At 41.1% G+C, this 25,491-nt stretch overlaps 1 protein-coding gene across 4 annotated transcripts in view; it reads left to right on the top strand.

Annotated features, from left to right (window-relative positions):
- The first annotated feature begins 11,901 nt into the window (after positions 1-11,901).
- The window catches only part of cbfa2t2 (CBFA2/RUNX1 partner transcriptional co-repressor 2), a 32,753-nt gene continuing 19,163 nt past the window's right edge, over positions 11,902-25,491 (top strand). Inside the window, exon 1 of one of the 4 annotated variants that reach the window (XM_066665657.1) lies at positions 11,902-11,975. Coding sequence is in view for 1 of the 4 variants with exons in the window: in XM_066665654.1 (XP_066521751.1) it covers positions 12,518-12,545 (28 nt within the window). In the remaining 3 variants the exon portion in view is untranslated. Of the gene's footprint in view, positions 11,976-12,207; positions 12,546-24,005; positions 24,336-25,491 lie in introns of those variants that run through there. The other 3 variants (XM_066665654.1, XM_066665656.1, XM_066665655.1) reach the window with 3 other exon arrangements.

Raw genomic sequence — 25,491 nt, 5'->3', positions numbered from 1 at the left:
CACGCATTCCTGAAATACCACAGCACGAGCTGGCAGTCCCGTAAAGAGAGAGAGGGAGAGGGAGAGGTGTAGGGGGTCGTGGTCTCTCTCTCTCTCTCTCTCTCTCTCTCTCTCATGGCAACTTTTTGAATCTGTTGCTCAGTCTGTAGTCTACCATCATTTTCACTACACAAACAGTAACTCAAGAGTTAAAACTTGGTGTTAAATAAACTTCTAATAATAAGCTGACTCAGACATAAATTCGTCTTGTTTCACTCAGCTTGTTTGAAGTTTAGTTAACACTTTTTTAGCCAGAACAGTAAATATTTTTATTTAAAACACTTAAGAAACATAGATTGCAAACGTTTTTTTTAAAAAAAAATGGCCAGTTATAACTTAAATGTTTAAGTGAAAACACCCTCTATTTTAATATAAACATTTTCTGCTTTTCTTAATTCAGTATTTTTTTCCTGAATGAATATTTAAAAAAGGAAGGAAGTTCATTGTCTGTAACAGCATATCCAGTACAGGGTCGTGGTGGGTCACATACCCGGAATCACAGGGCACAAAACAGGGACACGCCCTGGATGGAGGTGCCAGTCCATTGAAGGGCACCACACACTCACACTTATGGGCACATTTGAGTAGCCAATTTACCTACCAATATGTGTTTTTGGACCATGTAATAAAACCGGAGTACCCGGGGGAAACCTACGCAGGCACGGGGACAACACACCAGACTCCTCCCAGTTACCCGAGGTGGGGCCTGAACCCACAACCGCAAGCCCGTGGAACTGTGTGACAGACACTACCTGCGCTGCCAAAAACAAAACAAAAAAAATATGCAAATATTTCATACTCTTTACACAGTTTGGGTGAAATGGTAAACTTGATTTGCTTTTATGTATTTAAAGCATTGTCTTATTGTAATATTCAGCTTATTTTTGTTTGACACTCACTTTAATGTCCAAAGAAAACTTGTTTCCATGATTTGTTGATATTTAATAAAGCCCACTGTTTCTCTATCCCCACTATATTTCCCATGCCACTGGGCCCCAGTAGATTCCACAATAGATCCACCCTAATGTTTGGCAAACACTGCCCCAATTTTCTTCAAACAGACCACTGGTGATGCAGTTTTTAGTAAATCTGTGGCTGTGCTTGTTGAAATATGCTTTTGATTTATCTGGATGTTGTGTTGCATATTCAGACATTGATTTTTATAATGAGATAACAGTTACATTTAAAGTATCACTTCAGTCATCAATTAAACCTTTAAACTCTCATTGCTTTTCACAAAAAAATCCCCTTAGAACTTAAAAATGGTTTAGATGTAACTCCACACTTTCAGTTTCATACAGTACTTCATACAATATTTCCTAACTATAAAATTCATGCTTTATAACTATGAATATGCAATTAGTCCCTGCCTCTATCTGTAATCATCCCTACACTACGCGACTGCAGCTCAAAAATCTCAGTCTGCACATTGCATGGGTTTATGTTGAAGAAACCATGGCTGTATGAATTTGCATATTTGACACTGTCATTGGAACACTGAAGCTCATGTGGAAATGTTCAGCTGTAGTGTTGATTTTTATTTTGCACGAAATGTCTTATAGCCCAAACACCACGCTGACATGTTAACTGAGGTTAAACACTTGATTTTCACCAGAGGGGGTCTTGAATATTTAATGATCCTTTCATGTAAATTGGCCAGTGTGTCACCATTGCCATGTCATCCAAATATGCCTGTGGGCCTTTGGCAGAGCTGTGGGAGTTTTGTACACTTGACCAGTCTTGCATGTTTTTTATAGATTTTTTAAAAATATATCTTATTTACATTTTGGACAGTGAAAATTACAAATTTAAATATTTGTATAGTCTGATGGGGGGATGGTGACACAATATAATGCTGCTGCCACACAGCTGCAGGGTCCATGGGTCAAAATTGTCCACAGTTATGAGTGATTTAGTGAGTGTGTAATGCCTTGTGCTGGACTGGCATGCTGTCTTCTGTCTTGCACCCTATGACTCTGCATAGGCTCTGGAGGCACTGCAACCCTGATCTGGATGAAGTGCTTACAGAAGATGAATAGACGAACTATATAAGCTTCTCCATTCATCCATCCATTATCTGTAACCCTTATCCATTTCAGGGTCACGGTGGGTCCAGAGCCTACCTGGAATCATTGGGCGCAAGGCAGGAATACACCCTGGAGGGGGCGCCAGTCCTTCACAGGGCAACACACACTCACACATTCATACACACTCACACCTACAGACACTTGTGAGTTGCCAATTCACCTACCAACGTGTGTTCTTGGACTGTGGGTGGAAACCGGAGCACCCGGAGGAAACCCGCGCGGACACAGGGAGAACACACCAACTCCTCACAGTCACCCGGAGCAGAGCTGTGTGACTGCGACACTACCTGCTGCGCCACGGTGCCGCCCTGTATAAGCTCACTTATTGAATTGTCAACATCATATTTTTCTGCTAAATGCACATGCTCAACATTTTAAAATGTTTAAAATCAATTAAACATTTTAAAAGTCATTTAAATTTGTTACATTCAGATTCTGGGGATAATCGGCCTAATATTATCAAACATGTACAAATTTACATGACTGTGTTTACTCTTCTAGTTATTTAGTAGAATTTTAAAAATATAGTGTGTTATACCCAGTAATCTCTTTGTCCTAGCATACTAATCTTCACTTTAAGGGAATATCCATGACTGTGGGGAACAGGTTTGTTTACAACTTTTAAGGTGGAAGGGTATTTCTGAGGAGAAAAACGACGTGTATGTGGCTGTGGGGTCAATAATGCCCAACTATGGGGTAGAAATAAAGCAGCATCCTCATCTCTTTTCAGGATTTTAAACATTTGGAGGGCTCTTTGTCGTTTTTCTGCAATGATCAGAGAGAGGAAGCCTAGCGTTCCTGACCTAGCCACGTCGTTTTTTTAATTGTTGTTTTTATTTTTATTTGTTTACTTTTTTTTTTTTTTGTTAGCTGACAGCAGGGCATCTTAAACAGATTAGACCAGTTTCCAGCTTGCAGACAGACTGGAGAGTAGCAAATGGTAAGGAGCCTCTTGTGAATTTTATTTTTAAAAAGATTTGTTTGATTACAATCTTGAACATCACTTTAAATAATTGTGAAACCAACTAAATCTGATCTGCTGCGTCCTGACGAAACTTCCAGTCACCCTATGACCAAAAGTCTGTGGACACATTTAAAACTACATAGCACTGAGCTTTATGAAGAGGACTCATCCTGAATCAGTGAAACTAGACTTATGAGCAGTGACATCCACCCACTGAGATTTTTTATTAGAAAATTAATACTAGATAGATAGATAGATATTATTTCTTGTAAATTTAGATCAGCCCATTAATATAGAGCAACCTCTATTATTGTCTTCTCTATTCTGTGTCTCCACCTGGTGGTGAAACATGGTAATGGACATGTCACCCATTAAAAAAACTACATTAAACACATTGTTGAAGAGTGGCTTTTATATGTAATGTTTGTTTGCACTGGCTTGGATTTCTTTATAGAAGTTATGCTCAGAACCAGGGGACATAAAGTTTACAGTGTTATTATATACATTTCAAAATATTGTCCAAAGCCACCAATGAACATGCTCATGTCTAGTTAGTTTTTATTTGTAATTCTTATTTTAATGATTAAATAGGGGAACATTTGGAGTAAAGAGATTATTTTTGAAGAATATGGAATTATACTCTGCAAATATATAATGGTAATTTCTGGAGATCTGAGAACATTTTTATTGGAAAGTCAGTCATCTAAAAAGTTTCTGTTTACGTGCTCTAACGTAGACTTTCTTTAGCCTGTGCTTGCATTGCACACAGTGACTCACTAGATTACAGCAATCTTTATTAATTTCTTTATTTACATTTTTGATTCCTTTTAGGGTTGCGTCAGGAAGCGTATCCGTCATAAAACTCTGCCAAATCGATAATGTGGATTTGTTGATCCACTGTGGCGACCCCTGACAGGAGCAGCTGAAGGAAGAGGACATTTTTATTCCTTTTTTAAATTATTATTATTATTGTAATTGTTGCTGTTATTTTTTTCTTCTTCTTCTCTTTCATTTTTCCTTTTCATAAGTGAAAAAGTATGTTCAATAAGTCCTTTTTATATCAGGTCTTCTGTCTAACGCCACTGTCATGAACAGTTATGTGGAATTCATCTTTAAACTATAAACATGATAATCTCATCTGTAACACGCATACAGACACACACACACACACACACACACACACACACACACACACACACACACACAGGTTTTCAATGTGTGACCCCGTAAAGACATTAGTAAATTGGACTGGTATTGTATCTAATCCAGGCCTCAACTGAGGGCCCATATGGAACAGGATCAATGTGCCTGTCTGATATTTACATTTTCTCTCTCTCTCTCTCTCTCTCTCTCTCTCTCTCTCTCTCTCTCTCTCTCTCTCTCTCTCTCTCATTCACTCACACACAGACCAGACACACAAGCATGCTCACACACTCGTTTTCAAGTACAGACACTGTCTACAGAGCAGTGAACCCATGCACATGACTGAACAATGTCAGAAACCTTATCAGAAACATCTATAATAATAACCAGTGTGTGTGTGGGTGCGTGTGTGTGCGTGTGTGTGTGTGTGTGTGTGCATAAAGACAAAATAGGCCATTATTTTTAGAATTTATATATTTATCTTCAAAAGCACAGGATAAATCAAGCAGTATTACTGTTTTTGTTGTTTGTTTTGCAGTTGTTATAACACATTTTATAAATGAAAATTTTAAACACAAGAAATAAAAATAAAAGCAATGTGTTAGTATGTAATTATACATTTCTTCTCATTTTCACCAGCCATTGCATGGGGTGTGTTTACCTCTGTTCTCATTACATTTTATTATTTCACATTTCAATATAGCTCTAATTAATTTATTTTTATTTTTATTTTTATTTTTTGGGGCAAATATCTAAATATCACATGAAGGTTAAATTTAACATAAGGAAAATTTCCAAATATTGGGAAACATTTCAAATGAGTTTCATAAAAAAATAATATCATTTTTTTAAATAGAAGGATTTTAACAGAAGTAATGTTTTTAATAACAGTAATTGCAAAAATAATAATAATAGTAATAATATAGTGAAAACAATATAAACCCAAAAGCACTACAGCTTTTCTTTAAGTGTCTGAAACAACCCCCATTTCTGCTTTGCGTTTCCTGTACGACTGACCTTAATATAAATGTAAATGTATGTATTTGGCTGATTGATGAAGAGGACGCCTGCGTTACCCGACAGATTATAAGCCGCCTTCAGTTTCCATCTGGCCATATATAATCTTTCTGTTTTTCTGTCTGGACATGGCCTGTGTGTGTGTGTGTGTGTGTAGATGGCTTTACTCTGGAGGTTTAACCAGGCGTCTGCCAGGTGACCTTCCTGACCCTGGCCTTTTGCTTCATACTGAAGTACTCAAGAGAACAGCAGGTACACTCACATACACACAGAGCAACAGACAAACACACACACACACACACACACACTGATGAGCTGAGTGCTGAAGTGAACAGCAGGAGAGCAAGATGACCAGAGATGAGGATGGGGAGGGGAGGCTGGAGGGTGGTCTTCTGGCATTGTTATGATGGAGAAACAGTACAGGCACAGTCAGGCCACTCAGATTGTGTGTGTGTGTGTGTGTGTGTGTGTGTGTGTGTGTGTGGCGCATGCCTGGGTCACACTCAAGCTGTTGCTCAGTGACAGACCTGCTGGTGCTCTAAAAAGACCAGTAACAAAAGACTGGCACACTCAGAGAGGCAATCCCAGCTGTCAAATAAACACACAAACGCACACGCGCACTGCCACGAGTCAGATCAGCAGGGTGACTTCTGCCGCCTCTTGTCTCTTTGTTAATGTAACATTCGCTCTCTCTGGCAGGACCTCACTTTAATTTGTCCGTTGCAAATTATCATCACAAAAGCCTTCCCAAGTGACATGTATGTTATATTCATAGAGGGAATGAATGCAAATGTTCTGACCAGTGATTTCCACCTAGGTCTGCCTGCATGCATCTGCTTTGACAGATTGTAGGTCTTACTGCAGCAAGAGCACAGCTCCATGCATATTTCAGTTTCAGTTTGGAGTTTTCTGTGTGTGCAAGTAAATTTACATTTCATACATTCACCAAACAGCATATTTTAAGCACAGTTATAAATGAGTAGTAGCAAGTGGGATCTGCAAGGATCTGTCTTACTCCTGCAAACAGGCTAAATGTATGTCTTTATGTTTTGGTGGAAATTATGCAATGCATACAGTCAAATGAATCAGCACCAATGTGAAGCATATAGGTGAATGAGTAAAGTTTACTGCATTAAATCTGAAAAAAGAACTACCAAATAAAACTGAACTGAATTGAAGTGGGTTGAATGGGACTGAACTGCACTGCTCTGTCCTGATTCAGGATGCAAACAATTGGCATCAAACATGCAAACAGAGCAATCAGCATCCGTGAGGACGTTATCTGTCTCGTCCCTGACTCTCTCCCTCTCTCCTCCCTCTGTCCCTCATTCTCTGTGGTGTTAATTTGTTGTTGCAGGCGGGCAGCTGTGCAGCAGGTTCTGGAGCAGGTGGCCGGCTGCGGGGTGGACAGAGGAAGAACGAGCGGCATGTGTTAGCGTGGGTGAGTGAGGGGGGGGGGGTGTTGGAGAAAGAGAGAGAGAGGGAGAGATAGAGCTGGGGGAGTGGGGGATGACACACTCAGCATCCATGCATCCAGTTGAAATAGAGGCATAATCTATAAGGGTTCTGTTTGTTTTCCTGCCCTCAGTAACAGTGTTCAAACTGTAATTCATTCATTTGTACTAACTGTGCACTGAACCTGCTTATAGAGTCTGTCTGTCTGTCTGTCTATATCTATCTATCTATCTATCTATCTATCTATCTATCTATCTATCTATCTATCTATCTATCTCCCTTATATATTTATTTTGTTCAAATTTTACTTTCTGTTTCATCTCCTTTTCTTCTTTATCCCTCCTGTTTTGTTTTTTCACTCAAACCATCCATCCATCTAATGTCTAACATTAATTCATTTATTGCATTCATTCATTCTCTGTCTGAGTAGAGGCAGAGGTGTTTCTCGGTTGCTTAAAAACAGATTCTCACACTAAGTTTGTGATCTCAGCACATAGAAACTGTCACTAATACAGGCAGCGGGAGCTGGGGATGTGCCTTACACCTGCACACAGGCCGTCACCAAACTCTTACTGTCTTTCTGTGCTGGTGCCTTTTGTCTTTGGGGCACTAAGAACAACAACGGAGGATTGTAATGAAACATGTACTGTAGTGGTTTTTAGATTTTTAGACCAAGGGCCCCCTATTATCAACCCAACTTCTCCACGTAATACTTAAAAATCATATCACAGAAACACACACACACCACACACTCACAATGCTTGTACACAGTAGACATGCATATGCATTTACCGCTTCATATTGTAGTGACAGGGCTGAGCCTAGCCATGCTGTGGAAGGGATAAGATCAGTGTGCTTTAAAAGCACTGGTACTTGGTTTTTGGTTTGGACATTTTTTTAGCAAGTGGTAGACAACTTTCGTCACCAATTTTGTGTGGCTTACATTTTTTGCAATCCACATGCTAACATCCATTTTTTTTGTGGATGTGCACTGCTTCAGGTTGTTACAGTGATAATGGCTCATGTGGTATTTGTAAAGTAAAACACAACTCAAACATATTGTAATTTACACATTTACAAAACTTTAGATTTCCATTTTTAGATTTACATAAGTAAAGAGTTCCACCGGGAGTGGCAGCTAAATAAAACCCTATAACCCACAGTGGACAGCTTGAAACTTGGGACTGATAGCAGACCAGAATCAGAGGATCTTAATTTGCAAGCTGGAGTATATGGAAGTAGAGGTACGGAAAGATAAGAGGGTACAGGACCATGCAGATAGATTTAAAGGCTATTAACAGACTTTTATAGTATATATGATAAAAAGCAGGGATAAAGTGAGTGCAAATTTCTTAGTGGATACAGTCACACAACTCCAGGGTCCAGGGTAAGGAGTTTGTTCTCTCTGAGTCTGTATGGGTTTCCTCCAGGTGATCTGTTTCCCTCTCACCATCCAAACACGCAGGCTGGTGAGTGACTTGGCTACTTGAAAGTGGCCATGAGTGTGAATGAATGTGTGAGTGTGTGATATCTGTGATGGACTGGTGCCCGTTCCAGAGAGTTACTGGCTTGCGCCGTATGATTCATAAAGTAATGATTATTTACTTTTACTATGTTTACATTTTTGAAGGTAAAATGCCACATGGAACTGGCTTTTAACTTGTTTTTTTTTTAATGTTCTTTTAATTCAACTCATTCAGTTTACTTCCATAAACTAAAAATGGAAAGAGTAAAGAAGGCAAGGACAATGTAGCTTATGTAGTAGTACTCTCTTATTGAACAAGCAATCCCTGAACAGTCCTTATAAAGACTAGTAAGTGCCCCACCCAGTGCTTCACATGTGGGTTGCTGTCAGAGGAATCAGCATGCAACTGTTTGCAAAACAAGTAAACTAATAACTATACCACCACAGCAATAAACAGCACATAATTGTGTCTTCTATCAGGGGCACTGGGCAGACTGGGGGCTGTGTATTTTTAATTTGAACTTTTCTTAACTACTTCTGCTATTTAACAGTCTGCTTTTTGTATATATTTTTAGCACATGCTTCAGTGTGTGCTAACAGTATTCAAAACTTTAGGGTGACCAGATGTCCAATTTTTGCCAGGCCAGAAAATGTGTCCGATTTCTAAATCGCCAAAAACGTCTTCCCCCTGTCTCAATTCCTACAGTAAGCCCTAATCCCTTCCTTGAAGTGTGCACTTTGATGACGTTGTTGTGGGTTGAGCAAAAGGGCCACGAGGGATCAAGTGTTCAACGTGTCGGAGCTGAGAGCAGAAATGTGTTGAAAGTTGTTAAGGTGGTTTATCATAGTCTCTTCTTCATATTTGGAAGCGTGTCTGTGTCACAGGAGCCTTTCACTTTCTGCTCTATATTTTACAAAACTGAAAGTCGTCTCTTCTCCCTGTGTCCTCGTGGGTTTCCTCTGTCCTCGATTTCCTCCCACACATGTTGGTAGGTGGATTGCTGACTCAAAATGTGTCCGTAGGTGTGAGTGTGTGAGTGAATGTGTGTATGTGTGTCGCCCTGTGAAGGACTGGCACCCCCTCCAGGGTGTGTTCCTGCCTTGCACCCAGTGATTCCGGTTAGACTCCGGACCCACCGCGACCCTGAACTGGATAAGCGGTTACAGACAATGAATGGAGGAATGAAAGCCATCTCTTCTGTTCTTGTTACGATACAAATACATGGACACACCTGACCGTTACTAACTTTCTGACGAGTTACATCTGCGCATCTTTTCTTTTTAACATTAACTTTATGTGAAAACAGGCCAAATCTCTGAATTATTAAAGCCAGAACAGGGGTGAATCTGAATTATATAACATACAGCACGTTTAAAATATGAAATATAAATGTCTGGGTCCCAGTGATTCTCTGATCATTTATGAAGTCTATATTACTTCTGGTTGATTAAATTTGGTGCTTGCTTTTAGTAAAGTTTAAAAAACACAGTTAAAATGTAAACTTGTCATTTTCCGTCATGATCATGGGTTTTCTGGTGTAAACAAGTCGCCAAATGTAGAATGGAAAGGAAGCCCTATGTGTCCTCTTTTTTGAAAACCAAAATATGGTCACCCTAGTAAAACTGTTCCTTGTAAGCCATCACGCAGGTATCTCCAGTTGACAGTGCTCTGGCAAATGCTTGGAGGACATCCTTATGTCTCTCTTAGTGACCAGCAAAATGGCGGAAATTAGAAATAGCAGTTCCAGTTAACATTTCAGGACACAGCCCCTGTTTAGTTGTTTCTCTAAAATGCTACTTATATGAGATGAAAAGGAATCTCTTCATGTGCTATCGAATGAGTCCCCCACTTGAAAATGACCAAAGCTCTTCTATATCCAGGCCACTAGGTGTCAGAATGGCTGTTGTTTGATGCGAAGAAGAATCTTTGGAGAAAATTACTTACTGCTTCTTTAAGATAAGTGCATATACAAACAGAACTCCTTAATTTAAAAATAAAATAATACAATAGGTCAAATAATACTGACCCTGCAATAACGTGTGTGATTCCCATTTGACTTCTCCTGATGACCACACTGAAGGACCGTAGTATTGCTCATTTCCAGATGGTTTGTTGTACACAGTTCAGAAATGAGTTCCTAGATTATTTAACTGGCAGTGGTCTGGAGGCAATTACTCAACTGCTGCAATTCTTAAACTCCCCTTTAAATGAACCTGATCTCTACATTTCATATCAAAACAGAACAATCTCATCTGTCTGTAATGATGCCCCATGTGTCCAGAGGCACTGTGAAAAGAGGTAATCTGGTTCTTAAGCTTAAAAGTTGATGTTTGATTTTAGGAATTCCCCTTTGAAATCTCTTGGGAAAACATAGCACTACTCATTATCCACTGGTCTGTTTCACGCAACCTGTAGATGGACACTGGAACCCAGTTACACACAGTAAGAAGCAGTGGAATGTGTCTTATATATCTCCACTCCTTTTCTTAGCCTCATTGACCCCACGTGTGAGTCCAGAATTATCTCATTATAAGATGGATTTAAAAGGGCAGACACTACTGTATCAGTAGTTATCCTTCCTGGTCTTGGAGGTGTATTTTAGATAGTCCTCTGCTCCTAACTCACCCAAAGCAGCTAATGAGCTAATTAACCACACCATTCTGAAGTTGAAGTGGGTGTGATGGAGTGAGGAGAAAACTACAAAAAGCAGGGCCCACCAGGACCAGGATTAAGAACCACTGCTTTACAGACTAAAGAAATGTTTGACGTGTATGGTGTGTTAGTCTGTGCTTCACTGGTATGGGTGGATAAGACACAGCAGGGCTTTTGGGACATTTTAAACACTGTACAGAGAGAGTAGGTCATCTGCTACTGCACATTTTGTGTTAGTCATCATCTAGTCCTTGATCAGTGGTAATTGGATCTTGGATATTTTTGGTTGGTGGACTAGTCCAGCAGTGACAATAAGTTTAAAAACTGTGTGGTAACAAGGCGCTAGTCAACCACACTCACACCTGTGGGCAATTTCAGCCATTCAATCATTCATTGTCTGAAACCACTTATCCAGTTCAGGGTCCAGAGCCAGTCCATAAGAACAGCTTGTGCATTGGATACAAACTGAAGTATCATTACATTTTGAGTGTGGAAAGATCTTTCATTCATTCACTTCCTGTAACTGCTTATCCAGTTTACGGTCACGGTAGGCCCGGGCCTACCCAGAATCACTGGTTGCAGGGCAGAAACATGCCCTAAAGGGGGCGCCAGTCCTTCACAGGGCGACACACATTCACTCACACCTATACTTACACCCCTGGAGTCGCAAATTCACCTACTAGCGTGTTTTTGGACCGTGGGAGTAAACCCACACAGACACTGGGAGAACACACCAAACTCCTCACAAACAGTCACCTGAATTAATAATTACAGGCAAAATAAAGTCCTCTCATATCCCACGTGTGTAACAAAATATTGAAAAATAAAGGCAGTCTGGTTATTTCTTATTATTGTTATTTTTCTATGTTCCTTTATATCTTAGGACCGAGGAGAATATTTTAAAAAATAATAATACATTTAATAATGTTCTGCTTGCATATTCAGGAAGCTTTTAGAATGAAGGAGAGTTAGTGAAGCCTTTGGTGGTGGTGGGGGGGGGCGTTAGGGGAGCGGGAGATGGGGCTCTTGAGTGAGTCTAATTGGGAACAGGTGCTGGCGGATCTCTCTAATTATGAGCCCTCTCTCCCTCTTTTTGCCGCACGTGGTGTGATGCGCGCTGACTCACGCGTGGCACTTTCTTCTCTGCTGCAGGTAATTAAAGAATCTCTCTCTCTCTCTCTCTCTCTCTCTCTGCAGTTATAGGCCGTCAATTTGGGGGCAGAGTGGACAGAAGTGGTGGACGCACGCACACCTTGTCACTCTAGGAGGCGTGTTCATGGGCGGTGTTTGTACGCTTCGAAATCTCCATTCAGTTTTCTATTGGTTGGCGTAGCTCTCCGTCTTAATCCGTGGCAGCTGAAGTAGGAATGGATTGAATTTATTGTCTGTGTGTTTTTTTTCCTGGTTGTAGGCGGGTGTCGAGCCCAGCAGGGTTAGCTATCGAGGCTATAAGTTAAAACAAACTGAAGAGCTGAGTTTCTGCTGCTGCGACAGCCTCTAGTGTGTTGATCCGCTAAGCCCCGCCCCCTGCAGTGGGCTGCTGATGGTGGGCTGACGACACAGCTCGCGCTTCAATTCAGCTCAGTGGCGAGCACGTTCCCTCAGCGATAACGTCCGCGCGGCTCCGAGTCCGGTTTCAGCGCCTTGAGACGTCGTTTTTGACCCGCTTTGGAGAACCGAATACGCCGCGGAGCATGGTTGGGATTCCGGGGACTTTTCAGTGTAAGCTGCCTTCATTTTTATCTCTGGGGGTTTCTGTGAGACTATTTAGGACAGTGTTCTGGGCTACACTTTATTCATGAAATATAAGGAGGAGTTATGGGTTATTAACAGCATTTAAGGCTCTGTCTCCTATACAAAACATACAATCCCACTCTCAGAAACCAAGCTACTGAGCTGTCATTGAGGAGAGTGTTCGCCTCGGGGTCGGTTTCAGTCAGTGTTGTTAGATAGTTAGTGCCTTTAGAATTTCACTAAAGAAAAGTTATACATATGTCAATAATACATTCATAAAAGGACACGTAAGACCTCTATTACGACTAGCGGTGGCATGCTGCCAGTATATTTTCTCCAAAACCTCAAGTGTCGTCTGGTACGAGTCGTAGCCTACATTTATTTCTCTTTTTAACACCTCTACTGAGCAGTAATATGAGCTGTTTTGAAATAAAGCATCTAAAAATAAACTCCCACGCTCTACTCAAACACCATACCTCAGTACAGAACAATATTACACCGTGTGAACATTCTTTTTCAGGCTAAATTTGTTACAGCATCGAATTTGTTTTTCTTTTCGCCCTCTCTCACAACTAACGAAATATTATCAGCCAATATCCGTCAATACAGTTGTACCATCTCTGATTCTATGAACTTACTGGAATAATATGTACATTTACATTGCCATTCATCTATCCATCTATCTATCTAGTATACGCTCATTACCATAGGAGGCAATAACTTTGCTCCATGAGTTTCAATGGTTGTCAGAGAGGTAAGGTGAGGTTGTAGGGCAGCATGGTGGCACTGTAGGCAGTGTCACTACCACACAGCTCCAGGGTCCTGAGGTCCTGGGTCTGAGCTATGAGGAGTTTGTTGTGTTCTCCCTGTGTGGCTTTCATCCGAGTGCTTTGAGCTCCTGCCACAATCCAAATCCAAATGCTTGTGGGTGGACGAGCTGTGCAGAATTGTCTGCAGGTGTGAGTGGCTGGGTGAGTACGTGGAGTTTTCCACAGGTGTGAGTGTGCGAGTGACTGGGTGCGTGTGTGAAACCGTCCACAGGTGTGTGTGTGCGAATGATGCCATGTGATGGACTGGTGCCCTGTCCAGATGTTCCTACATTGTGCTCAGTGATTCTGGCTAGGCTCCCTGTGACCCTGATCATGACGAAACCTTTTATAGGAGATGAATGTGTAATTGCGTTGGCTTTTATTTATTTATTTTTTTTCATAGTTCACCTGGACCTGAGCGTATACATCACATTTATGGTCGTTCCTGTACTGCTTTTGAAGTCAGAATATATTGTAGTTAGGGGGACCCGGGACACTTAAAGAAATGATAGCTTATTCACAGTTTACTGATGTTTACAAATGGGCATCAGGGAAAAAAACCCCACAAAGGAATAGAAAAACACAATGAGACTTGTGCTAGCTCTACTGTTTGTATCTATTCTATGTTGTGTATACGCTCAGTATATAAATAAATAAAAATAAAAAGCATGTTCCTTTATAAAAAAAAGAGCATAATTGGGCAGTGAAGTATGTGGGGGAAATATACAGCATTTGTTTATTTTGTTTGAAATTGCTGTTCAGACTTCAGGAAAACTGTTCTGTGATGCATATTTATCTTGTGAAATGTCTTGAAATGTTAAGTTTTTTGTACATACAGTCATGCATTAGACTACACTAGAGCTCAAGTTGCCACTTTTAAAAGGTTGCCAGTGTAGGTCAGTGGACAGTCTGCTGAGACTGTATGAGCCTGTTGTGTTTCTATCCTTGTCACTGAGTTGCCCAAAGCCCTTTGAACCATTTCCAGTCTATTCAGTGTGAAGTGGTCTGAGGAGGGGGCGGGGGGTTGCCTCCCTCTGCCCCGTCCCCTCCTCATGCTGGAGGATTTGGAGCTAATCCACTCGGCAAAGTTTCACACCATCTGGACCTTACTGCTACTAAAGAACAGAACTGCAGGGGGCCTCAGAGTGTGTGTGTGTGTGTGTGTCTAGAGGGGTATCAATGCCAAAACACCCTGCACACAGGACCCTGGGGCTGAGGCAAGGCATTGTTTAACCCCGGGGGTGTAACCGAAGGGTAAATAACAAATGTGGTCTGTACTGATGCGGACAGTGATGCTGGTGATGATGATAATGAAGTGCTGTTTAGGCTGCCAGCACCACTAGAGGGCAGTAATTGGCCCTACAGCTCTCAGTGGGTGATTATTGGGCTGTAGGACCATGTTAAATACCCACATAGATGCCGTGTGTGTTTTGAGTAGTAATGTCATCATCCAAAATAGGCGACACATGAAGTGTCTTAAAATGTCTGTTCTTTCATTCAGTCGTCCTCGTCTCTCTTTATTGCTGTTTTGTCTCTTGATTCAATTAGATCACACTGGAGATGTGTGGCCACTTGGACAGCGGGATCACTTTCCCCTTTCATTTTAGCAGTATGTGTGCATATGTGTGAGTGTGAGTCAGATTCCTTTCCTCTGACTTGAAGAAAGGAAACGGCGGACAAAGAGGCCCTTCAGGTTTGAATTAGAGCTCTAATTGGTTTTGGCTCTTGCTGCTGGGGGGCTCCAGTGCTGGCAGGCCAGCACTTTGGTCGCGTGGGAGAGTTTGTGCATGTCAGAGAGGGAGAGAGAGAGAGAGACTGGGGTATGGATCTCCCTCCAGCACCAGCAGCTGTAAGCATTTAAGGAAGCCCCAGGCCAGGAGAGGTTTGGCTGCATTCGGCTCCACAGTTTCTCCCCTTAGAGCCGCTCCAAGTCTATAGCCATCAGGCCAGCCAGCACACTGCAATCCTTTGTATGTACATATATATGTGCCGGTGTTTGTGCCGCTAGAGACTAGTTTCCTAGAGTCTAGCAAATACTGAGCCCCAGTGTTTGACTAAGAAAGCATTTGGATTGGAAATGTTCCATTGAAAATGAAGTTGAAGCTTGCCTCACAGCTAAGACTGCACCATATGTGCAAAATATCATGTTGTGATTCTACTTGGACACTTGCTCTGTGTTATTTCAACAACAAAAGTTGAAAGCTGACCTGTGTTTTTTTATACATATAGTATTTATTTATTTATTTTTAAACCAGAATTGTTTACAGTTGTTGAATTGAGGTGAATTCCATGAGTTGTTGAAACCCCAACTGGAACCCATCAAGTAACATCTGTAGTCAGGATTATAGATGGCGCAGTACCAATTTTTCTTTTCCAATTTTGAGAACTTGATTATAGGACAACAGATCTTTATCAAACAGCACAAAAGAGATTTATATCTTATATGAAGAAATACGCTGATAATCATGTGCACACATTGAGTGTTTGTTATTTCAAGCAAAGTTTGTTATGGAGTGGGTTTTGCTCAGTTCCCATCTCCACTGTCCAGTCTAGAATATTATTTCCTATATTAGAATCTTCTTGAAGTCAGTAGCTGGGCACTCTTTTCCCAAATATGTTCAGTAGAGTGTCTGACTAAAGTTATGTCTTCTGTTAACCAAGGTTTATAAGCTGTTATTAACATCACACTTCACTCCCAAAGAGAAGTCCATTGAAGGCTGAATGTGATTGGACATATGTTCACTCTGACTGGGTGAAGAGCTGTTTATGAGCTAAAATCCTGAACTTAACCAGCTGTGGTCTAAGTTAAGCATGTAACACAAGTCGAAGTGGTAGTGCAGCCAGGCAGAAAGTGATTCACTCTTGTGAGACTGAAAACCCAGGCTTGGATGTAAGTTGGATGTAAGATGTTGGAGAAGCAAGAGTATTAATTGCGTGAGAAGAAAGAGGACCAAGTGAAAATAGCTAAAAAAAAATAAAATAAAAATAATAATAATAAATAGAAACAGGTCTTCTACTCACCCCTGGGCTCTCGTTCTGAACTGAGCTGTGGCTCTTTCCTATTTAAAGGAGAAGGAGCTGAAGCGGTGTGTTCTGAACATGGATCTTTAGAAAAGAGGAGAATGGAGCTGTTTGATCCTTGTGGTATTTTGAACAAACCATTCATTCATTCATTATCTGTAACCGCTTATCCAATTCAGGGTCGCGGTGGGTCCAGAGCCTACCTGGAATCATTGGGCGCAAGGCAGGAACACACCCCGGAGGGGGCGCCAGTCCTTCACAGGGCAACACAGACGCACACACACACTCACACCTACAGACACTTTTGAGTCGCCAATCCACCTACCAACGTGTGTTTTTGGACTGTGGGAGGAAACCGGAGCACCCGGAGGAAACCCACACGGACACGGGGAGAACACACCAACTCCTCACAGACAGTCACCCGGAGCGGGAATCGAACCCACATCTCCAGGCCCCTGGAGCTGTGTGACTGCGACACTACCTGCTGCACCACCGTGCCGCCCAAACCATACGTTTCACATACATTCCCAGACCTCAGGGAATTGTTAACTTGTGGAACAAAAGGGGATAAAATGGCCTCTTCTTACAATTTATAATGAAAAAATATATACATTTTAAGGAAAATAAATGTTTTTGAAGGTATCTCTACTATGTAATTCAAAGATTTAACCTCGGGTCAGTTCTAATGGTTAAAACTGATATTTGTGTGTGCACAATAAGACAATGCTGTAATTCTTTGATTAGCAATCGCTCATCTGGTATCTATTTTTGTGTGTGTGCATGCTAGCTACAGAGAGAGAAGGAGAGAGAGTTTTAAGAACAGCTTATCCAGGCAAGGGAAACGTGATGCAGTAATTGACATCAGCTCCGCCAGATGTTTCTTGTTGTGCAGCACTGTGTGGACAGGCTGGGGAAGATGGGATCCAGATGTAGCAGCTCCTCCGCCAGCGCCTATTGCCCAGAACGGCGGTCCACTGGAGACGGGGGCTATTAGAGAGACTGGACCTCCTGGAGTCAGGCCCTGTGTGTGTAGTTTAGAGCCACGGATATGAGCTTGTCCTTTATGCTGATTGCTGCCTTCTGTCTTTTTTAAAGCTGTTCGTATGCTGACCTAGCCTCAGTTCCCAGGTGACAGAATCTCCTGGATGCAGCGTAACACTAAGATAGCTTTAACTCTACTCTTTGGGTAGGAAAGGTGGTGTAGATTTACTTTCTTTGCATCAGAATGGAGACTACTTTGGTAGTATTTTTGTGTGGAAGGTTTTCTGATCTACTTTTATTATTTATTTTATATATAATATATAATTTTTATTTTTTTTTAACACTGGAGTTTGAGCTTTTCTCTAAAGCCATCACTCCTCTCTCCACTGTCATCTTTTTCTCTTATTTTCTGCTGCTCTTTCTCTCCCTCCTACCCCACTCTGTGTCCCTTTCTCACTCCCAGACTTCGATGGGAAAGCCAGCTGTTCTGTGGCTGTCAGCGGCCAATGGATTATTAAAAAAAAAAGGAAAATTCCCTTCACTCCAGACTGTGAGAATTCTTGCTGTGTGCTGACACAGTGAGCGTGAGTAAAAATGTGTGTGTGGCACAGATACACGCCTCCCTCTCCTGAAGCTCTGTGGACATGTCAAGCACAATGATATTTTGTGACTGCGTAGGATGTTGTGGGGAATTTGTTGCTTTGCTTTTTATTTATTTATTTTTTCCTCCTGCGTCCATTTCGGTTAAGAACGGTCTCAGAGTTGCTTTAGGAATAAGTGCGGTGGTGGTGTGTTTTTTGCTGATTCTTCTAGGAACATCACTGCCCTGTCCAAAAGCATTAAGAGTGAAGGCCACTTCACCTGGTGCAGCTCAGCAGCTGCATTACTACAATAATCTCATCTTTAGTCTCGTGTGAGATAGAGTAAAAATGGTATTCATATATTTCTGTGGGTATTATAAGTACGATGTGCATAGAACGTCTTTTGTTTGTGTGGGCGTGTTCCTGTTTACATCGTACTCTCTGTTTATGTGTGTGCCTGAGGGATTGTGGGTGATTGGCCATGACAAGCCAGCACAGGTCCAGCAATCCTGAGGAGAAACATTCTCTCTCTCTCTCTCTCTCTCTCTCTCTCTCTCAAAACCGACACATACACACCCCTCTCTCTGTCCTTCTCCTTGTCTCTCCTTACAGCCAGGTGTTCTCAACCCACATCACAGCTGGGCCACCTGCACAGCACAGGTGTGTGTGTCTGGGTGTGTGTGGTAATAACACAGCTGCCTCTCCTGCCCTGAGGCCAAGCAAGAGGCAGAGAGATGGATTAAAGGATAAACTGCAGGTGAGAGGGAGACACACAAATAGACAGAGAGAGAGAGAGAGGTGGTGTAACCGTCCTCTTTGAACACCGACTATATCAAAAGGGTTGTTTTTTTGAGTAAATTGACACTTTCACTTTCTCTCTCTTACACACACACACACACACACACACACACAGAGAGAGAGAGAGAGAGAGACTCTCTGTCTTTCTTTGTCCTTCATTTCATATTGTGTTGCTTTTCTTTTTTTTTTTCAACTGTAGTTCTTTGTGCTTTGCATAAAAAGAGATGCTGTCTAGACATTTGCCTCTCCCCACCCCCTCCATGAAACATACAAATGCACACAAAAACCTCCACATACACCTTTCTCTTCTTCTTTCTTTCTATCCTTCTAAGACGGACAGAGTGATATATTCTTCCCTATATTCCCTATATCCTTCCATCCATTATCCTTTACTTGTTTCTCTTTTTCTCAGTTGTTATTGAGATTTTTTTTTTCTTGTGCATACAATGTTACAAATTCATTTTTAACAGATGCATTGCAAGATTCAAGTTTGCAGTTAAATGAGTTTTAATTAATGTACAATAATGGCATGATTTAAATGGTTTAAATAGCATTTTCATTCTTTAAGTTGTAATAATGAATACGTGTTCTGTGTTGCTCCATTACTGTTGGCATTGAATTCAGAATTCAGCTGGTTTATGTGCACTGCTGAAACTGACCTCTCAGATGGGCACAAATACATTTGTTATTAAAAGCTTTCTGATTTAACTTTTTTATAAAATGAGAAGGAAATAGTTATTTGGTAATAATTAAGACTGTAAGGCAGGAAGGTGTGTGTGTGTCCCATCTGTGCTCTTGGCTTCAGGCTGTGGAAACTTTTGTGTGATGCAGCCAAGTGAGCGTGTGACCCACCTCTCAAATTTTAAGTGCATGTCTCCTTAACACACACTTGAAAGTCCATACTCCCATATACACTATTGCGCAAAAGTCAGCGACCACTCTTTAACTTCCAGTCCAAATAGGCGTCACAGTATTTATTTCTCAGGTGTCACTGAGGGGATTAAAAATAAAGAAATAAAACCAATCCACTTGCATAAGAAAGCAGAAACGCAGAAGAAAAAGTTCTAATTGGCAGTTCCCACAATGGCACTCTAAAGTTGCAGCAGAACTGCAAACCCTCTGGCCATGATAGGCCATGTAGACCCTACCCTGTCACCATTCAGGAAGCTCTACTCTTGCTCCAGGTCTGAAATAAAGTCTTTCTACAACAGCTGACAACTTTAACTCTGAGGATGAAAGGCTTTTAAGTAGGAGAAGAACTTTGTGAATATCTGAGAATATTGCTGCAGGTTATTTATTTACTTTAAACTGATAAAAGGCTGTAATTTTAATGAAGGCAAAATAAATACTGAGGAGGAGACACTGAGTAGTTTCTGTTTCTGTGTATTTGTTTTCTGATGAGAATTTGTGTGGTACTGTATTTATCCCAAACATGCAAAAAAAAGGTTTAAACCCCCATTACGTTATTCTCTGAAAACATAAGCACATTTTCTCTACACTTAACGTTCTTCCCAGTCCACACATACACCTTTAAGATTCTGTGTGTGTGTGTGTGTGTGTGGTGGGGGTGGGCAGGGTGCGTCGGGCTTTACTTAAACTAATGGCTCCCAGGCGTGCAGCATGGCCAGACTTACTGGAGCCGAGAGCAGAGAGAAGGAATGCCACTCCAAACCCAGAGAGTGAGGGAGTGCGGAGGGGAGGAGTGTGTGGTTGGAAAGAAGTCTTTTTGGCAGGACTGATAGAGGTTTTGGATAGGTACAACTGGAATGTCTGCCTACCTTTACTCATTTTTCAGTATCATGCATGAGTGTGTGTGTGTATAGCACCTTTTCCAAATATTCCATGAATGCATACTGAAGGATTAACACCGATTCTATAAAAGGGCATTTTCTCGGCTGATAGGTAGAGAACATGTTTATAATTATTTCTGAATGGAATCCAGTGCATATTTCTTTGCTTTCGTTCACAGCTTCAAGTCACAGTTGAGTCTCTGAGGCTCCACAGGCAGAGCTGAGCTTGAAACTGAGCCAGGTTTGGAAAAAGCATCATAGTTGTAGAATGACTTTTATAGTGTTATTTAAAGATGTAAATAAAATCATGATGTGCATCAGCAAACGCACTCAGACTGACTAATGCCAAATAGTCAAACGTCTATCAATAATCAGGCCTGCTGTGCATAGCAGTCCAGATCCAAATGAGTTGCAGACTGACTGGTGATCATGTTGAAGTCTGCAGTAATAAACAGAGATGGCATTGTTTGAGCTGGAGATTCCATTGCTTTGCCGTTCTGCCCTGAGAATCTCAACAACCTACCTGTGGCAGCCTGTGAAGACATGAAATGAACTGCTTCTCTAAGTGTCAAGATATTCTACACTTGCACACACCTATAAATATTATTAAAAAAAAAAACATTAGCAGCAATAATGTCTGATATGGACTCTTTGGAACTATGGAAAATTGAATTAATCTGATCCAATTCTGTAACAAATCCAGCCTGGCATTAATAAAGAAATGCTTGTAGCACCACACAACATGAGTTATGTAGGTCATGTGGTAATAATAACCACATGGTAACAGTAGCCACATAACCCAGTGTTAACATGAGAACAATGAGGCAGTAGTAGAAATGAACGCTTTAGCATTTTCTAGGTTCGTAAACATATTTGCGATGGCACTCATAAAGCCTAATACAAACAAGAAAAAGCTGTTTTTAAGTTTAGTGTTTTATGAATATGTATATGAGTAGTTTTTTTGTCTGTTTACCAATTAAAAGGGGTATTGTGGTCTCAGGTACACAATAACTCCATTTTGTATGCAACCCCTCCAATTCTATGGCAGCGCTCCCCTCCCTCAATTGTGCTATCTCTCATGTGCACACACAAACACACTCGCTCACAAGCTCACTCCTTTTGACATCTGAGGGTTGAGGTCTGGGGCTCTTTATTAACATGTAAATGAAGTTAGTGAGTATAAACTCAGATTAACACAGGGCTATGGGCACTGACCCCAGTTTAGCGAATAAAAGCTGCTTTCCTTTCTGTTTGCATCCATATTCTTCAAGATGGCTGAAGTAGCCCGCAATAGTTTGATAATTCAGATTATGATTTGATGCATGGCTCGTATTTGCAGTCACCTTCGCATTAAAAGAATCCTTTTGTTTTCTTTGTTTCCGTTGTTAAAAGAAAGCTAGTTTCCCCTAGCGCTGGTCCAGGTTTTTTCAGGTTCTCTCATAGCATTTTTTTTTTTTTACCTAATGCAGTATTGAAATAAAGCATCAGTTAAGCAATGAGTTCTGAAATGTCAATATACAAACAACAGTCCAGAACTCCCATTTTTGCCTCCCTTTTCCATGTTTGTCTTTGACCCAGAGGGAAAAGCTGGATTCCCAAAATGCATGGCAGTGAATGTATACATTTGGTTCCTGAACTTTTCAGTGTTGTGAGTGGACTTGGAGAGTTGGGAGTAATCAACTGAGAAAAATACCACAAAGTAATACCATGGGTGTATGTGTTGTCCCATGTGTTGGTAAGTTTCATCATAGCTTGTTTCAGCCTGGGAAGTGAATTACTTCCCATGTGCAGCTGTGCGAAGATCGGATGCACACCTGCTTCCACGGAAATTGTTCACATACACTCACACACACTTCCTAACATGGTCATGGTAAGAATAGAGTATAATTTATGAAAAGGAGACTTTGGTTCTCTCTCTGTGTGTGTGTGTGTGTTGTTGATTACTCTGTTTATTTTGCTAAAAGTAGATGGGGACAGCGAGGGACCGTGTGAACTCAGGCAGATGATCTCTGTCTGATAACTCCAGCTCTCATAATGATTGTGTGTGTGTGCACTGTGCACCTGGTGAAACGGAGCCAGCTCTGCACCTGGTGAAACAGAACAGGAGTTCTAAAGCAGCAGACGACACCCCCTCCCTCCCCAAACACACGCGCACACTCATCCAATACAATAGTACATCATTTGAAGTGTGTATCCATCAAAAAAAAAGTCATTAAGGAGGTTCACAGAGCAGAGTGTGCTCTCAGTATTTAGCGGTTAGTTCACACCACTCAGCGGGGGAACATGCAGCTCCTCGTCATCTGCTTCTCTTTGACACACCCTGTGTGTGTCAATGTTAATTTCTCTTTGCTGTCAAGTCATTGGAATCTGCAAAATTGTAAACTTTTTGTTCTCTGTTCAAAAGTTCACCATTTAAAAGCTCAATCAAATGGTGTCGCAATTACTGTCTCTAATGGGAACCTCAGGCTTTGGAAACCACAACAATGGCATCAGTGATCTTGAGCGTAGCGTACTCATTGTGTATTCTCATGTTTTGTTTTTGTGTTTTGGAACTGAATGTGGGATAGTCATGCATGAGGTAAGACAAATCAGTAGAGTTTACTCCCACACCACCTCCTTCCTCGAGTGGGTACCATGCAATGGAAAGGCACCCACATTGGCCCCTAGTGTCCAAATATTTCTTCTTGGGGTGCCAAAGCACACTAGTTGTAGGTCAAAGACCAGATAGACAATACAAGGTAATGTAAAGTTACAAAAGATAATACCAATACCGTTCAAACCTGCAGGCCACTTTTTGGGCAGACCTGGAATAGACATAAGGTATTGGGTGAAGTGTGTTGAGAAAATGGAGGTGGGCAGTCTGTTATGTAATGCAAAAAAAAAAAAAAAAAAAAAAAAAAATTAAACGACAAATATCAATGTGCTTTGTTGATCAAATTGTGGATATTCACCTCAAATGACTGTCCTTGTTATTATAGTCTTTAAGAGTATTTTGAATGCATGTTTTGTCTGCATTTTCATAAAAAGTAAATATTATTAACCTCTTTGTGAGGGGGAACCAAATAAAAATACTGTGATGTCACAGTTGGGCTCCTTCAGTTTGAGGTAAAAAAGATCCGTCAATAGAAATCAGCAGTTTCTTATCTATTGGCTCATTATATGTGGAGCTCCCCCTGCCTCCTCCCCCTGCCCTGCAACTGGCACATACTTTGTTTGACCTTTTAGTGCCAGAACAATTAGTTATGTTAATCATCCGGCCCGCCTCACTAAATACATTAAATAGATTATCAGCTGATTGGCCGGGAGCCACTAAGTGGGCGTGTTATTCTCCCAGCAGGAGAGACTGTGTGAGTGCAGTGAAAGAGAAGGGAAGTGTGTGTGTATGTGTGTGACTGTGTTTTATGCTTTTGTGAGAGGGAGCGAGAGAGAGAGAGTAATTGAGATTAAGCAAGTAGAAGAAGGGTGAGAGCAGGGTGACAGAAGGACGAAAGAAAGTGGAGGGATGGAAATGGAGAGTGGTAGAAGCTGAGAGTGGGAGAGCGAGTGAGCGAGAGAGAGAAATAAAGAAGGCTTGCTGGATCTCTTCACCCATCTGGGCTCCATCTGTGTTTCTCCGGCTGTGAGAGGAACTCAGCTCACATATGCAGGGGGCTCACACACACATGCCCCACATATGAAGGAGAGGAACGAGGGCACAGGGGGAAAAAGGAAGCCTTAAAACGACCCGAACCTCAGGGACTCGCGGGTTTTTTGGAATTAAGGCAGAAAGCAGAGGACCAGTCCTAGAGAGGAGGTGAGGTGAGATTTTTGTGTGACTATGAATTTGTTTGTGGTATTTTTTTCCTTGTATACATTCACTTTTAATAATCCCAAAACCTGCTGTGCTTTTGCATCTTCTCTACAAGCACTTCCCAAGGAAAAAGAGTAATGTTGATGTTTATGTGGCTTCCAGGGTGAGAAATTGCAGCCACTGCCTCCTGTAAGAATAGTCTGCTCTGGTCATATTTGAAATGATTAAAGTAGATGTGTTTGGCTTAATGGGGGCTACATCTAAACAGGAGTTTACTCTGTTCTATAGGGGGCTGTTATGATGTGTACTGTTCTTGTTGTTTAGTCTCATGCTGGTATTATTTTGATTGGTGTGCGAGTTTCTGATGGTGTGTGTGGTGGCAGTTGGTGTTTGTTAATCCACGTGGCACATGCTTGGACCCAGCACAGCAGAGTGCCATGTTGGGGAAGTCTGAGTGTGAGGGAGATTATCAGTCTGCTCCAGCATCACTCCATCTTTTACAGACCATCTCGGTTACTTACCTTGCAACTACATAAAGACAGTGAAGTACAGCTAATATGTCCTGTTTTTGCTAGCTGTGTATTTTCATTTAGGCTCAAAAACACAAGTGATTTTGGGATGTTATTAATGTGCCTGCGATTGAATGGAATGGCTTGGACCGAACTCTTATGCTAGATCCACTTTTATATATGTTAAATATCTTATCATATATATTTTTTAAATCCATAAACATTTTAAAATGTTTGTTTTTCTATTGTTGAGATTAAAGTATGGTTTTGATTAATGATGTAGATTACATATTCTTATGATAAGGTAGGAAGGAATGGTATGGATTTGAACGAATAAATCATAATCAGGTGGAATGGAAAAGAATCCAATGGAATTAAATGTAATAAAATGGATTGCAGTTCCAGCTAGAGTTGTGCAAATGCCAGCATATATGATTTAAAAATAATAATAATATGCAGAAGGTGATATAGATTATAGCTTATAGCTATTTCTGAGAGGATTAATTTACTACGGCAAAAATAAAATCATGATTCACTCTAAATTTGATCAGTTTCTCCATAACTTGATTTTCGTAGCATAAAAATGTCCCAGACCTTTGGTGGACGTAGTGCTGCAGTGAGCTGGTAAAGTGCTCAGGGCTGCATTTGTTGCAGA

This window comes from Hoplias malabaricus, chromosome 3 (genome assembly GCF_029633855.1).
Source record: "Hoplias malabaricus isolate fHopMal1 chromosome 3, fHopMal1.hap1, whole genome shotgun sequence".
In the NCBI taxonomy this organism is placed as follows: domain Eukaryota; kingdom Metazoa; phylum Chordata; class Actinopteri; order Characiformes; family Erythrinidae; genus Hoplias; species Hoplias malabaricus.
Note: the sequence above shows the minus strand (reverse complement) of the source record. Positions and strands in the feature narration are given on the sequence as shown.